Source organism: Seriola dumerili, unplaced genomic scaffold (assembly GCF_002260705.1).
Source record: "Seriola dumerili isolate Sdu_G_001 unplaced genomic scaffold, Sdu_1.0 BDQW01000105.1, whole genome shotgun sequence".
NCBI lineage: Eukaryota > Metazoa > Chordata > Actinopteri > Carangiformes > Carangidae > Seriola > Seriola dumerili.
In genome coordinates this window covers 1,614,339-1,631,081 of record NW_019174360.1, presented here as the reverse complement: position 1 = coordinate 1,631,081, position 16,743 = coordinate 1,614,339, and the positions used below count along the sequence as shown (strand labels likewise).

At 45.4% G+C, this 16,743-nt stretch overlaps 1 protein-coding gene across 1 annotated transcript in view; it reads right to left on the bottom strand.

Moving 5' to 3' along the window:
• The window catches only part of nbeal1 (neurobeachin like 1), a 39,221-nt gene that overhangs the window by 7,277 nt on the left and 15,201 nt on the right, over nt 1-16,743 (bottom strand). The window contains exons 10-33 of the mRNA XM_022746471.1: nt 15,362-15,448; nt 13,284-13,367; nt 12,761-12,859; nt 12,089-12,660; nt 11,837-11,969; nt 11,625-11,744; nt 11,179-11,488; nt 10,890-10,975; nt 10,624-10,713; nt 10,332-10,509; nt 10,102-10,235; nt 8,603-8,762; nt 7,829-7,931; nt 7,565-7,724; nt 6,273-6,431; nt 6,019-6,178; nt 5,096-5,184; nt 3,497-4,102; nt 2,216-2,391; nt 1,826-2,114; nt 1,416-1,724; nt 1,177-1,326; nt 927-1,084; nt 613-737 (exon numbers count right to left, since the gene is read on the bottom strand). Coding sequence (XP_022602192.1) covers nt 613-737; nt 927-1,084; nt 1,177-1,326; nt 1,416-1,724; nt 1,826-2,114; nt 2,216-2,391; nt 3,497-4,102; nt 5,096-5,184; nt 6,019-6,178; nt 6,273-6,431; nt 7,565-7,724; nt 7,829-7,931; nt 8,603-8,762; nt 10,102-10,235; nt 10,332-10,509; nt 10,624-10,713; nt 10,890-10,975; nt 11,179-11,488; nt 11,625-11,744; nt 11,837-11,969; nt 12,089-12,660; nt 12,761-12,859; nt 13,284-13,367; nt 15,362-15,448 — 4,537 coding nt within the window. The remainder of the gene's footprint in view (nt 1-612; nt 738-926; nt 1,085-1,176; nt 1,327-1,415; nt 1,725-1,825; nt 2,115-2,215; nt 2,392-3,496; nt 4,103-5,095; nt 5,185-6,018; nt 6,179-6,272; nt 6,432-7,564; nt 7,725-7,828; nt 7,932-8,602; nt 8,763-10,101; nt 10,236-10,331; nt 10,510-10,623; nt 10,714-10,889; nt 10,976-11,178; nt 11,489-11,624; nt 11,745-11,836; nt 11,970-12,088; nt 12,661-12,760; nt 12,860-13,283; nt 13,368-15,361; nt 15,449-16,743) is intronic.

Sequence of the window (16,743 nt, the reverse complement as noted above, 5' to 3'; positions counted from 1 at the left end):
AGCACTTGCGGAACTGCCGCTGGCTCCTGTTTGTTTGCTATAAATTAAAAAGTTATGAACCCAGCAAAGTGCACACATGAGAAATCCTACACTTCTTGAGACGTAGCGAACTCAGAAGCTTCTTTTAAAGCCGATAATCACGACCAAGTGGAAACGTTTCACAGAAAATCAGAAAGACAATATTTAGATAGAACTGAAAAGTGTAGGAGTCTGTTTTTGACTTGGACCTGCATCAAACTGTATTTGTAATATTATCAAATAAAAAAAGATAAATGAAATAAAGACTCATACAACTTAATCAGGAAGAATATACGGAGCCGAGTGGATCGTCCTCCTCATGGAGGGGCAGGACACAAGTTCAGCTTAAAGAGGATTTTCAAGGTCAGTCCATTTTAATCTGTTTTATCAAGGGCAGGCTGGATGAGTGTGCTCACGATACACTGTTCACACACTTGGAGTAGGTCGCTTTCTGCTGCAAGACAGCCATCGATGGGCCAAGTTGTGAAGTGTAGTTTTAAAAGATTAAATTTGTACGAAACCGTTTCAGTCCAAACTCACAAACACCAAGAGTCAGTGTTGCCCAGAGCCCGTACAGAAGCAGCGCTGTCTCACCTAGGTTGTCTCTCAGGGCGCTGGCCTCCCTGTGAGGGTCGTAGTTGTAATTACGGACCAACTTCAACCTCATGCGGGAGTAGTTCTCAGCACTGGAAACCCTCCAGTGCATCTCATCCTGCTGCCTGTTAGAGATAATTACAAAACATGCCTGTATGTCATATTTATACAATTTATATTTATACACACAAACTTCTTCCTGTTTGTTTTTGTTTTTCTACCACTGCTGCTGAAATTGTTCTAAGTAAGTAAATATTAAAGTCGATGGGATTTACAACACTACTGAAGAAAAAGACCAGACACGCAGTTAATACCTGTCAGCCCACGGTCCTCTCTCACACACCAGACCCCGCCGTGCTGCCTTCCACTGCCTGAGGGTGGCGCTGTTCTGGCTGTGCTGCTGCTTCAGCATGCTGTTGTAGCGTAGGTTCTCCTGACGGCCTCGGCGTGAGAAGGGCTCCACAAACTGTTCCTGAAGGACAAGAGAAGAGAGGAGTTCAAGGGAGAGAACATCACACAGGAGCCATATTCAATCCTTATCTGTTTATTACTGATCCAACTCACCTGGAAGCGGATCTTGCTCTCGCCCCTCTCCCTCTCTCTCTTATGCAGGTTGACCATGAAGGCCTCATAGCACTCCTTCCAGTACAGAGCCATGGTCTCATGACCTTGGCTGAATGTTTCGATTTCATACTGCTTCATATACGGAATAATCTGCGGAAAAACGACATTACATATTTATTAAAATTCTGATTCACTATAATCTAACACAGCAACCGTAACTGTAAATCTCAATCTCGTACGTATTTGTCGAGGTAGACGCGCCACTCAGGTGACTTGCAGTACATCTGGAAGTCCTCGAAGAAGGACGGGCTGCCGTTGGTGTCCGGGAGCTGGGGCAGGTGCAGCTCCATGTAGAGGAGGCGGTGGACTTTGGAGAGCAGCGTTCGCAGCAGAGGAACCAGGAAAGAGTAGGTCTCCTCCGTTTGCTCCTGCATGGAGCGTCGCAGGATGCCCTCCACCTTCCCGAGCAGGTAGCAGGCCTCGTCCTGGCTGGACACCTCCTTGGTCTGCAGGATGCCGTTGAGCTTGGCAGTGGCCATGGCACACACCTGAGACACAGGTAAGTTTATCATTTTGCGTTTCACAGAAAAAGCCACAAGAAATACACATTGAGAAATATTGAAAACGGATGAAATGGTGTTCAGTTCACCTCAGGATCCTCCTGCGCCATGAAGCCCAGCAGCAGTCTGAGTCCGACCTGGGAGAGCTGGAACCACTGGGTGCCAGCAGAGTACCACACCATGAGGCTGTCCATCAGCGTCACAGTCTCCTCCAGCACCTTCTCCGTCCACAGCGCTGGATTGACCAGGCCCTCCGCCTGCAGGAAGTCTTGTACCATGTGAAGCAACCGCACTGCGTTCTCCGTGTGTTGTGGCAACGTGGCGGCCGACGCCTCGCGGTTATCGCTCACCGCCCATTCCAACATACGCTCCATTAGACTAGAGAAAAGAGAGAACACAGAGAGCATTAGATACGGTTGGCGAGACCGTCTCCGGAAGTGTCCGGCCTCGATCACGTCCATCGCTGACTGAATCCTGACCTCAGTTTGATTTGGTCGACAGGAAGCAGCAGCTCGTTGGCAGTTCCCAGTTTGGTGAGAGCTGAGAAGACCTGGCCGCGCTCCAGCCACGCCGAATCATCCGAACCTTCGACGCCTCGCCACATCACACACAGCACGATCTCCAGCAGCATGCCGCACAGCTCCTCCTCCGCCCGCTAGGGGGTGACACACACCAGAGAGACAGAAAGAGAAAGACAGAAGCCATCATTAGAAGAGATTAAATTAAATTAAACTTTATTGATTCCTCTGGTGTATAACTGCAATGATGGGTAACAGGATGCTGGAAAGAAAAACAAAACATTAATATAGAAGATGACAATAGAAAAAGGCCAATCCTACAGTTCTCTAATGTGTGACTTCTTTCTCGTACTACTCAGAGCTGGGTGACAGTCGGAGTTTCAGTACGATCCCCCTTTAATGTGTCTTTAAAGATAATCTGCTGTTTCATGGATGATGGGACATCCACACACTGACAAATTCCTTTAAAAACGAATCCTGTAAGTGACAGCTTCCTGCTGCGGGAGGAGACAGGTTGTCTGTCTTCAACCTCTGCCCTCCAGTGATGAAGAGAGCGCATTAGATGAAAGTCAGAGCTGAGCTCCCTGAGATGGCAGTGACATTTCACTCACTGAGTCACAGGCTCTTGCTGTTAAAGACATCCTCGGTTTCTTATCACCTGCTCACGGCTCGGGGAAACTATTTTAGGACTTACTGTAGGTGATATTACTCTTCTGAAACTCCTTTTCCAACCAAGAAAAAAACTAATCAAAACACATCAGTGAGTCACTGGATGACATGTTCCTTTGTTACGATGAGCACACACTGTAGTTTATTTTGAGGTGATCCCAGTGATAACGTCCTGCTGCTGTGAATACTGAGTACAGCACCAAATGTGCAGCTGAAAATACTCCCCAACAAATGCACCATTTACTCCTGTCTGAGTAACGTTGGTTAAAACTACAAGTACACCATGTAAAAACAAAGAATTTCATAATTTATATTTAAGATTTACCCTTAGACAGGAGACAGGGAAGGAATAACATCAAGTATTGAGAGACAGACTAACTAGCAGTTGGGATTTATCGACAATAATAAAACACAGAATATTGCTAACCTCGTCCTTTAATAAACTATGACTGTAAACAACGTTGTGAGGACAAAACTCTCTCCCTAACCCGGCCTTCCTCTCCAGTTATGTCGGCGAGATGAAACGAGTCTGATCTGGTCAAAAGTTCAAATCCATGTGATCCCTCATCTCACCTCAGCATTGTTGAAGGATTCCCCCAGTGAGATGTTGTCACTGAAGAGGAAGCTGTCTTCAGTCAGGGAGGAAGTTGCATCTCGATCTCCGGAGCTTCCTGGGAAAGGCTTTGAAGCCTCGAGTGGTGACGGCGTGCTGGGCATGCTCCCGGGTGTTTGGCTGCCGCTCTCTGCGCCTTCGTAGGCCTGCAGGTGGGACAGGTCCAGCGTCAGCCCGCCTGATTTTCCCACCACCCAGGGCTTGACGTGGAGTTGTGGCTCGGTGGACGCGGAGGAGGACGGCGTGTCCAGCAGCGAGATGACGTCGCCGTTCTCCAGGCTGTCCACAGAGCGCGTGTCACCGATGCTGAGCCGGTCGTCCTCCAGCCGGTCCAGGCGGCCGGCGCTGCCTGCCCGTGCCCGCCTCTCCAGCGGCAGCTCCAGGCGGTTAACGCCGCTGCCGCCGGGCCGGCTCAGGTCCAGGCTACAGGTGCTGACGGTGTCGGCGCTCCGCAGCGGCAAGGACCCTTCCCCCCGCAGGTACAGCCGCATGAGGGTGTCCTGCCAACACTGCTGCTTTGAGATCTGGAACGCAGCATCCTGTTGGGACTGTAGCAGCTGGTACACCTAAAGACAGAAGAGGAAGAGTGTTAAACTTTAATGATACCTGCGGGACAATGGAATCATGTAGCATCTTCAAAGCTAAACTCTAACTGCTAATAATTCACTTTGATTATTACTGGTTCCTGACTTCGAATGCAGTTACCTGCTGAGACACTTAAACCTTAGAAATGTATTAGTAATGTATGAAATACTAAAGACATGAAACTTATATTTATTGGGCCTTTGCAACAGGATATAAGTAAAGCAGTTATAGTCAAGAGAATCAGTAACCTGAATGAGAATCTGCAAAAGTTTTTCTGCAACGGGCATTAGTGTATTAAATTCAATGCATTCACATACTGTAATTAATTCTTAATACAGTGGTTTTAATTAGTAGCGGAATCCGCCATCCCTGCACAGGATTCAGATATATATCTATATATCAGAGCTCCCAGAGCTGTATTTAGTTCCTGCCAATGCAAACCCAACATTTCCTGCAGCTGCTGCTTCACATTAAAAGCATTCAACTGGAGAAACACATACTGTGATACAGTCACAGGAAACACAGGGAACTGAGTGGTAGTGGTGAAGATCTGCAGGATACCGGCAGCTCACACTCTCATTACGGTAACAACTCCTTGTACTATGCGCTCCTGTTGTGAGGATAAACTACGTGCTTTGTGTGCAGCATGCAATCAGATAACCTCTATCTGATTGCATGCCCATGGCATGATGGGAAAAGGCAGATAAAGTCTGACTTCTTTATTAAAACAACATGAGTTTGTTTGGCTGTAAACGGACACACCAGTTACCCATTAGCTGGGTGTAGCTGCTGGTTAAAACCACTGTTACTACCAGTGACCACGTGTGCGTCTGTAAATATGAGGGTGAGTGGGAAACGTCAACAAAGCCTTTGACGACACAAATTGATCGCTGAACCTCAAAGTCTTTTCCTGCCTCTGCTGTTTTTCAGTATGAATAATAAATACAGCGAAGCATCTGCAGGTGTTCGCTCACCCTCTTGCAGACGATGAGGCGCACAGTGGGTCCGGCCCGGTGAGTGAGCTGCACCAGAGACATCAGGTCCTTGTAGTTCACCACTTGATCTGCAGATTTTAGATGCACACACACACACACACACACTTTATTGGCATTTCCATGTGCGAATGCTATCGTCCGTGCTTTTCTCTCCACTGCCTCTGACACAGGTTTTCAGGGTTTCAGTTCTAGTTGTAATTGAGAAAATTACTTCAAAATAAATCGTACTTCACCCTGAACTTTGTTCTGTCGGGAATATTTCTGGAGAAACATAATTATAGTAAAAGTGAACAAGCATTTATAGACCTCAGCTTGCTTTAGGCCAAAAGATATGTTGCACAGTTATAGAAAAACAGTGACAGAGCACAAGCACTACTCAATGAATGAAACGGATGTTATCAAGCCTCCCATTATAATGGATAACCTACATATTAAAGGCTAAACAGCAAATATTTGAGAAAATATGGAGGCCCCTCATTAATTATGTTAACAGATTATTAATATGATTTTTTTTATGATTTCTTCTAAAGACTTAGAGGAGAACATGCTGAATTATACAGTATACTGAATGTAAAAGGCTGTTTTTAATTGTAAATAAAAACATGGCAAATAAAAAGGAAAAATAATGAGTTCTGGCTTAATGCCCCATGAAGACTCATGTGATTGATTCCATTAATTCAAGAAGCAATCACGTAATGACACTGGCCTTGGTGGACAGCAGAGAATTAATTGATGGGATAAAAAAATTTAAAAAACCCTGCTAATTGATTAAAAGCTAGTCTTCAACCGAGGCTGAAAACATTAAACTGAAGAGGAAATTTATTGTAGGAGGAGAGAAAAACAGTGGAAGAGCCAGACTGAGTAATGATACTTCAGGCCAGACAGACAGAGGACAGACTGACCTGTGTGGAGGACCTGGTTGAGGAGGCAGCGGATCAGAGTTTGAGTGATGTGCAGCTCAGAGAAGAGCAACGACAGGCTGGAGTAACCCGCCTCTCTCAGCCGCAGACGCTGCTTATTCTTCTCATAGACGCGGTCGCAGCGCAACATGCGCTCGAAGAGCTGCACAGAGGTGAGGGGGCGTTTTACTCATGAACAACAAGATGGTGATAATTAAACACTGGAGTTTCCCATGGTGTAGCTGGCTGTAACGCACCTTGAAGACGAGCTCTCTGAGTCGGTCTGAGTGTTTGTTATTGAGCAGGAGAGCGTAGCAGGAGTCGGCCGCCCCGGGCTCGAAGAGGAGCAGGAAGAGTTGGTCCCTGGCCGGACTGCTCTGAAGAAGGCTGAGCAACAACTCCAGCAGCCCACACAGCTGCAACACACGCAGGAACAACCTACATTACTTACTTTTTCATAGTAAAGGTAGATTGTTTTGACAGATTCCTACATTGTTGGAGAAGCTCTGATCATGCGTTATGTGGTAGTGATTAATCAGCACAGAGTCACATCTTTCACCAAATACGGTGAATGTAAAACATAAAGAAATCATCTGTATGAACTGTTTAACTAAAGGTTACGTTTTGATAGGTGGATTTTTCAGTCACGTTTTAACATGATTCATTGAGTGTGACATTTGTAGAGTCAGTCTGGCTTGATGAATGGATATACAGCATCGGAGAGGTGGCAGATGCCCGGCAGTGGATGAGGATCATGCGATTATATTGACCATATGTTCATAGAGGGTGACGTAAGCTCCCACATATAGCGCTGCGGTGTAAGAGGATATGCAAAGTGACAGACAAAATGAAAAACGAGACAGGGCTAAAAACAGGAAGAGAGGTGGGGAGGAGGTGTGACGAGAGGAGGGAATGGATTTCACAACATAGGTCACAGATACCGAGGCCGGTGAAACCGTCAGTGATGGAGCTTTAGAGTCACACAGGAAAACAGCCGAGCAATGCAGGGGTGTGCGTCAGCCAAAAGCTGATGAATATTGCTTACAGAGGGGGAAAAATGAATAAAAATAATGTAGAGAGAGAGAGGATGGCAGAACAGCTGCCAGGCGGGAAATACGCTGTACAACTTCCTGTACAGGTGTCACTGCAGTGAGCGTGACAGGGAAACAGAAACTCCTGCAGTGAAAGATCATCTCATTCAACAGTGACATCCTCAAATGGCAGAAGTAGTGGCATCAGCCAGATTCACAACATATAGGTCATCTGACAAATATACTCTAATAACAACTTGACCTACTCCAGATTTCTGAGATTTTGGTGCCGCACGCCTTAAAAGTCTGTTTCTCGAGCTGCTGACTGGCTGAAAATGAATTAACCTTTTGTTCATGGTGAATGTTTTACTCTCTGTGTATTCCGGTTCTTGTTGGGGGACAGTCTCATTAAGATACTGTATGATTGAGTGCAACAGTACAAGCAGGTGTAGAAAAATAATGATTCAGTACAATTCTACTGGATATTATCATTAAAAAAACTGACTCCACCCCCTCACCTGTTCCTCGTCTCCGATGGCAGCGACATATCCCAGAAGGCTGTGCATCTCCTCCTGTGACATGCCCTTGCTGATGTAGTACTTGATGAGGCCAGAAAGAGAAGCCCGGATGGTACGGATGTCATCCTCACTCAGGTCACTCTCTTTATTACTGCTCTTCCTGCAGAGCAGAACACACAACGACGACGATGACGACGACGATGACGTTTGGTGAAAATATACAAAACACCGTACATGTATGAACTTTGGGATATGGAATCTCACCCATAATAAAGGCGTACGGTGTCCAACAGAAACTGAACTCCATATTTTTTCCTGAACTGTTTCCTGTTGTCTTTGATGACGGTGGACATGTACTGGATATGACCTTCACGAGAAGAAAAAGCAAGGGCACAACTCAGACTCACGTCATGTTTCACACAGTGTCACATCCAACTCAAATCAACCTACACACACCTACAATCAACAAGGAGCAAAACCAACCAACACAAATATCATGATACTTAGATAATAGTTTCATTCCTCTTTTATTGCTTTTACCTATTTCTGAGACTTTGGTGACACTAATGTGCACACTGTGCCCTTCAGTCGACCTGTTAATGCAAATGGTCCATTTCCACATTATTAAAGTTTTGTTGGGTAAGTTTTTGGATATCCAAGACTTTTTAAAATCACACCTGTTTTACGATCACACCAGCCAGTGTGAAAAAATAATATAAAAACCAGCAGGATGTGGTCAAATATTTATTACCAGTTCCGACGATTATTGGTCCGTGAGCAGCTTTAACACTAGCTCAGGCATTTGGAGGAGGATCTGTTTGGTCAGATCCATATCCAGACCAGCATCAGGTCTGAGGTCTACCTCTGATGGAAGCAGACACACAGCTGTGTTGTAAAATTTAGTACAACTGCTCTTAAAATGCACAGTTGGCATGCATTTTATTTTATGTAGTTTGTTGTAGTCTTCTAGCTGTTGGTTGCTACACCCCCATTCGCTAATGAAAATATGATCCCTTGCTACATAAACTTCGATCTCACCAATGCGCAGAGGGAAGTCTCCTTTGTTCCAGATGTTGAAGTTGAACAGTAGATGCGTGTGAAGCTGCTGCAGCAGCGCCTGGTTCTTCTCATATGTCACCTGCTCGATCAGCAGCTGCATAGCAACGAGCACGCTGACATCGACGTGACCCGCCGGCAGCTAAACACACACACACACAAACAACGAAGCAAAAGATCAATTATATGCACATTTACTGGGACACACATGCAAATTGATGAAACTCAAAGCGGGGAGAGATTACAGTAGAATACACAGATGATATGAAATGTCACACATAAAACAAGTATTTATTATGTATAGTCCCATAAACCATGATGAGGCTTGTTAGGGAGCAAGTATAAAGTAATGTGACACCCATAACTCTCCCCACAAACAGATAAGGAGCATGTTGGAATGGGGAAACACATTAGTGGTTTATTTGGACTTTTACCATTTACAGGGTGTGGTTACTTTGCAACAGCAAAGTGTCTGGGTCCCTGAGGAGGCTGTTACTTTCCCATGGTGTAAATGCTGAATCAAAGGTATTTTCAACCCCTCGATAAACAAATAATTACAGCGGGACATGGATCAAACAAAAAGAAAGAAAAGGAAAAGAAAGAAAGAGTTGAGAATTAAAGAACGAGTAAATAGGGGAAAGAGATGGAGACAAAGGAGAAGACAAACACAGACGCACAGAACAAACACAGACAAAACTACAGACGAGGACAAAAGCTTTCTGAGGTCAATTAACGTCAGCGGGGGAGGGTCCAGCAACATTCATAATCCTCCCACCATGTGAGTCTCATACAGTATGAGTAATGTAATAAAGGGTAGAAGTGGCCCCTTTTATCAAAAATAAATTGAAGTCAAAAATTCTTCATTCCCCTGCTGCTGAACCAAACTAATCCAGCTTGAATAGGGTGAAAAACAGAAGAGGCTTAAGTCCTATTTGCATGGACTAATATTATGTGGAGACTTTATTGCAATTTGTGGGATGCACTCTGCTGGTAGAAATGGCCAAATAAGTGCCTGTAAAACATCCCTGTAGATCCCTACGCCGTTATAACGACAGGAAAATGGAAACCACACATCTGAGGAGGGAAAACTAAAAAGAATTAAAGCTGAACTGAAATTAATCAGTGAGACTGAAACAGGATTAACATAATCAGGGAAGTCCTGCCCTCACCAAAACACGAACCTTGCATTGTTTTAATTAACAACTTGCAGAGGTGTGGGGTTTGTGTTTCTGGTGTAAACAATCTCAAACTGTAAATATTTCATATTTTTTGTTCAAACTGTTGTTTCAAACTGATCCAAAGAAAAACACCTAACCCAGATATGTTTGAACAGAGGGAAATAATGAAAGTAAAGTGAAAACACGCTCTTTTGTTTGAGGACATGTGTCTCCCAGAGTCCCCTCCTGTACACAGTTCCCATGATTCCACCCCGACAGCCTGGTTATATTACTCATGTGCAAAATTAGGGGTTGAACAGAGACCTTCTGAAGCAGAGCTCCCAGTGTACCGACGCCGTGCGAGTGGAGCAGAGTCTCCTGGTTGATGGGATGCCTCTGCAGGAAATGCTTCAGCACCAAGAGGAAGGTCGCCACCAGATTCTTCTCCAGACGAGCCTCTGAAGCAGAAAAACAAAAATACGTTTGTTCCCGCTGGCTGCTTAACCGTATCAACGCACTGCCGCAGTTTCATAATTAATAAAGGAAATACAGACCTGACGCTCTGTTGGATGGGAGAATGACCCAGTCTCCATCAGCCGGTGTGGTCACATCAGGGGTGATGAAATCCGACCCAGCTGCAGGATCACCGGCGTGTTGATCGGGGGTCACCAGGGTCAGCTGCTCCAGTACAGGGAACAGCACCGGCAGGCCGCCCACGCAGTTGATCATGTCCTGCCACAGGTAACGTAGCGACACATAGGAAAACAGAACACGCATCCGTGAAATAAGAACTGGGATATTCCAGAGATCACAGGACAGTGACGTGACAGCGTGAGCTCCTCCTACCTTGATGTCCCAGTTGACCACTTTGTTCCCAGTCAGGCGTCCATGCAGCATGTTCGGAGACAGGTCCAGACAGATGGGGTTCCTACAAGCCTGTTGACAGAAGGACCATGTTTAGATAAAAATATGAGTTTACCAGTGATTAATCATATAATTTATAAAACTTATATGACTGATACGATCCCAAGAATCACAGTCGCTGCTCTCTCTACATTGGCTGATATGAGGGATTTAAGAAGGGATGGCTTAGACAGCTGTGGTCCAGTCACCTTGGGCGAGTAGTACAGCAGCAGTTTGGCTGAGAGGTCGCCGAGTTCTGACTCCTGGGCTTTGAATGGAGAGATGCAGTTTGGACCTGTGTAGAAAAAAAGGAGAGTGAGAATTTAAGAGAGAGAAAGAAGCAACACCGCTGGTGCGTTTCTTTATTCATTGGTCACACTGCTGCTGCTGCTTATCTGTTCTAACAAACGACGCCTCCTTCATCCCACTATACTTGTCTTTCATTTCTAAATCTACCCTCCTCCTCTTCCTCCTCTCACATCATCTCCTCCTGCTCACCAGCACTACAGATGGCTTTTATGTGATTGGGCTGCAGGGGCTCGTGGAACACCATGACGCTCCCGAGCTGGCCCTGCAGGGACGTGGGGCTTCCCCACTCGCTGTCCTGAGTCCCCGCAGAGATGAGCTTAGTCACAGACTCGGGCTTTCCCCCGAGCAATCCCCCCCAGGTCTGCGGTGACAGGATGCCGCCCAGCGAGGAGCGAGTGGTGGGTGTGGTGGCGGAGGAGAAGGGAGGGTCTGGGATCTGGGAGGGCGGGGGAGTTGTGGTGCGGTGGCCTGCAGAGCCGATGCAGCAGGACGTGAACGGCTGTAGGAGGAGATCAGAACAAGACTGAGTCAATAAACAAACACTAGATAAACCACTATTTTCCTCTTTCTCACTGACCGCTTGTCCATGTTGTTGATTAGTTCTTTATTAATCATTAGACGAGTGCAGGTCTCACCTCTGTCATGGTGGGATACTTAAGCGGGGCAGACAGTTTCTGCTGTCCATCAACATAAATGTAGACGAGACTCTGTCCAAACGGCCTCTTTCCTGGTACGTGCACCACACTGATGCTGTGCTGTAGAAAGATTTCAGACAGCACTGACGTGAAGTGGCACTGCCTGTTCAGCAAGTACATGTCAATAAATGATGTCATTGAGCCGGACTCACCCAGAGAGAGTCACAGAAGCAGTAGTCGGGCAGCATGACTGTGACATACTCCTTCTTCGTGCATACAGCCACCACCAACACGCCCGCTGAGCTAATGAAGGCCTCGAACCCCGTCCCTCCCGGGGTAAAAAAACTGTGTGAGATGAAATAAAGGAAATCCGTTTGAGAACCGATTCCATTCATATTATCTCGGAGACTTAGCATGTTTAGTTTAGTTGCTATACGAAACACTTCACAACTCTTTCGTCTCACCTGTAGAGCTGTTTCCTCTTGTCTTTGCTGGGTGGGCCCAGCTGGTCCTGGTCCAGTGACAACCAGGCGAGGAAGCTGAAGGCGGAGCCCGGCCAGCGCTGCACTGTTGGAACGACGATGCCGGCCATGCTGGGTGACAGGTCAAAGTACTGCATGGCACTCTCCAGGCCCTGCTTGCGTACCATGGCCAGGAGGGCTCTCAAGGCGGGGCCTACATAGGGGTGTGCTTGGCTGGACTCTGGAGGCCTGAGGAGGCGCAGCAGCCCCAACAGTTCTCTGGCACTCAAGGACTGGGAGCCCAGCGATCCCACCAGCCCCAGTAGACTCTCAGCGCAAGCTCGATGTAGCCGCTGGTGGCGTTCCAGGGCGGCCAGTGCTCGCATGACCATGGTGGCATTGACGCAGGTGGCACGGGTCTGGCGATTGAGGCAGCTGAGGCGGCGGAGCCAATCGGCCGTGAAAAGCTGCAGCTCCGATGAGTCCAGCTCCGGGAGCCACTGGACCAGCAGCAGCAAGGGCTCCACATTACTGATGCCCAGGAGCCCCACTGAGGTGTGCTCACCCTCCACCGCCTGCACACACATAGAAACACATGGACAATGATAAAGACAAAGAATATTCACAGATGTAGAAAGGCCTTCGAGGTCAACAGGCACCACATCTTTCTCTCACCATGTTCATCAGCTCTTTGAGGAGGTGTCGGGATGGTTGGCCAAGGGAGATGAGCACCTCATACAGATGATTGTAACCGATCCTCTCCTTGAACACCTCCTGCAGGGAGAAGAAAAACAGAAAATGAATAAAAACTCAACTGTGAGTCCATCTATAAGTAACTCAATGACTGTATACTATAATGTATGACTATTGTGGTTGTGGATTTCATACTTGCGGTGTACCTCAGGGCTCAATTCTAGGCCCTATTATTCTCTATTACTTGCTTCACCTTTGATAACATAGTAAAATAATATACAATTTTTATGCACATAAGGTTAATCTCTAAAATCAAATGATTTCCTTCCACTGCTGACCTGGAGAAACTTATTCGTGCCTTAATTTCATTTTCAAATTGTAAGACTTTATATTGAGCACTCAGTAAAAAAAAAAAAAGCAGTAAATCGTCTGCGATTAGTCCAAAAGTGATTTAGAAGTATAGAGGCTATATGTGATTAAATGAATGTGTTTATGTTCCTGTTACCTTTGCAGCCGGTGATTTATGCATCACTGTTGTCAGGGCTTTGATGGTTGCTACAGCGAGGGAGTCTAGTCGCCCTTGAAACACCTGAAAGACAATATACAGGTCAGTCACTGGGAACAGATGACAGGACACATGTCAAATCTCCTCTTATTCCGGATGAATGTTATTTCTATGGGCAACAAAAGCATGCATTCAATTTAAAGCCACGTTCATATACAAGATTTGTGACACTCAAAAGATAAGGATCAACTTATTTCTGAAAACAACATGCATCACTTGGAGGAATAAAAGAGAGACTTAAGCAGATGCCTTGGAGTTTGATTCAATTAGTGTGAAAACGTGAGTAAAATCATTGATGATGGTTAGAACCCTGTGTGTCACTGCAGTAGGAGCTGGCATCAAAGCTTGTACTGCAGATGTTAAAGTGAAGATAAGGACAGTGTTGTCTTTCTGCTCCAGGTTAAAAAAAAAACAACAACAACAAAACAATCCTTTTAAAAGCATGAAGATGTGGCTGGAGCAGGAAGCGCTCAGGGGCTTGGTCAAAAAAACTCCCACCTCCACACACACACACACACAAACACACAGACAACCACAAGGAAGTACCACACAGTTTTTCCTCACACAGACACACACACACAGAAAGCATGCAACCCATAAAACACAAGCCAAACCATGAAAAATGAAACACAAACACATCTCCATCCAGCTCAGTCCTGCTCGTGACCAACAACATTCTGGGTCACCAAACCCCCTTATTTAATTAACATGCAGCCATAGACTGAGTTGATCCTACAGAAAGTCTCGGACCAGCTGGACAGGGACTGTGGCAAAAAAAAAATAAAAAATCAAACACTGAAATCATCGTCACTGAGTCCAGATCACCTCAAAACACTGAACTCTGTGAGAAAACACACCAGGCCAAGGTGATAGCATTCCAGTGGAGCCCGCAGTTTACCGCAGAAAACCAGGACGATGTGTGGGGGGGGGGTTAGGGAGGGGAGTGAAGAGGGCTGGGGTGGGGTGAGGTGAGGGTGGGGGGGGGTGAGGAAACTGAAAATGGCAATAACATAAATGAGATCTGACAGAGGCAAAGTGGTCTCTCCACAGCAAGACCATTGAGCACCTTGGATCAAATCTAGTTTTAGAAGTTTCATTTTTAACCGAACAGCTGCTCCACCCTGGATTTCTACAGGTGACCTCGGGAACAACAAAGGTACATCTGTGCGTGTCGTCTTCATGCAGGTTTTTCCACCTGCATTCACAAAATCCACATCAATGGAGGGATTATACCCCACAAAGGTGGCTCTGAGAGAACCAAAAGTACAAAGCGGAGAATGAAAGCTGGTTTACTCTGAGGGGAACAGGTGACCTTTCTGTGCACGAGATGATTCAGTGAAAGAGCTCTGACTGACGGTTGACACTACACCATTCGAAAGACAGTCCTGAGATGTATCGGAACAAAAACAAAGAGACATAATTAATAACTTTGATAGCCGTTAATCATGTTTCCTCTCATTTCTCTAGCTACTGGCTAACTTGTTGCTAACTTGTATGATCAAATAAGGGGAGTTTCTAGCATCATGATAGCTTAGCTTAAAGGTCCCATATAGTCTAAAGGTAGATGCACATGTTGTTTGATTATAAAGCAGGTCTGGGTTCTATAGTAATACTGTGAAAGTATCAAAGCGCTCAGTCTACATAAGTGTAAAATATGGGAACTGGACAGGAAGCTCTGTCCAAGTGTTACAAAATACACCTTAAAATACACCACCTAACATGCAAGTTTTACATGCAAGACTAACAGTGTGTTGTGTTGAGTGCCAGCACTCCGACAGCTCAGCGACTCAGCGAGTGGATTGTTTTTTCTCCATTAAAACATGATCCAATTACACATAATTATCTGGGGCGAAGCAGTGTGAGTGTCTTGCTGTGGAGAGGCCTCGTGGCTCTGGTGAGGTCAAGGTGGTGGGACTTGGCAGCAGCAGGTGAAGGTGAGGGGCAGGTAGATGTATGATAAGGGGGTGGGGTGGGGTCGGGGTGTCAGGTGAGGTGGGGTGGGGCTTTCTCGGTGGTACCTGAGTGTCCCTCTCTCCTGTCAGTAACCTGTTGTTGGTTATATCTTTCTGGTCCTTGTCTGCCGCCGTGCACCTAGCGTTAACCAGCTGACACACACAACAGGCAACATGTCAACATAGCATGTGGGGAGGTTGATAGAGAGAGAAAATGGAGACAAGGGAGAGACAGGAAGGTGCAGGGGGGATGGAGGGGAGGGGGGGGAGGGGGACAGATGTTGTACGTGGAGGAGAGGGTGAGAGGTTAGAAGCCATGACCCTCAGCAGGGGTCACTGTGAGGAGGCGTGTTGGTGATCCAGCCTTGCTCTGGGGAGGTAAACATGCAAGGTGGGCAAAATGCTCTCTCTCACACTGACACTTTAAGGAGGACTTAACATGACACACAGTTCTACGCCAGACCTGGATTAAAATTTATCCAAATTACACATAAAACACCTGAACTGCTCAAACTGATTAACCAGAGATATAAAACACTAAATCTGGACGTATTCATGTAAAATATCTTGGAGAGTTTTAATGGCGGCGCTCCATTACACTTCAGGGGTGAATACGGTGCTTTTATTTTAACTCCACTACATTTATCATCATCATTTACAAAACATAAGATCAACAAATGAAAATGAAAACTACCTGACAGTATAAAAGTAGTTAAATTAGCTTCACTTTGACCAGCTACAACATTAAACGCAGCTTACATCATATAAACTGGTATAACTTGCTGACAGGAGACATAATAAGTGCTTTTATTTCTTATACTTTAAGCATATTTTGCTGATAATTACATATTGCCACCTCAACAAAAAAAATATTTGCTCAGTTTCTCATTATAATGAGAAACGTTCTTGTTAAAAGAAGAAAAATGTTCTTGTTCTTCTTCACGTAGCTGGATATTTTTCACATTATTATGACGTATGTATTTTCTCATTACTACGAGAAACAACATCAATTTATCGCATTACATCCCAAAAACTATGAACTACAAACTGCCCTCAAGCTAGTCTTACATTTCCCTTTGATATTTTAAAGCTTCATTATGTAATGTTCTTCATTAGTCTTGTAACTCCTTGTTTCTTAGTTTTTTGTATTGTGGAACTGAGCTGTCTTGGTCTGTTGACTGTGTTTTTGTGATTGTTTCTTGTTCTCTAAATCAAGCTGGATTTGAAACAGAAATTTAAGATTAAGAAGAAGTGCAGATATGCTATCAGGAAATTCAGGCTGCCAAATGAGTCAAAATATAAACATCTGTGTTTATTGAACACTGCATCTCGTTAAAATTATCTTCCCTCGTCACAACATGATAAGATACTATGTTGATAACTTAACATATAACTGAGTAGATACTGCAGCCGAGAGCTATCATGTTACATGATTGATAAAAATATAA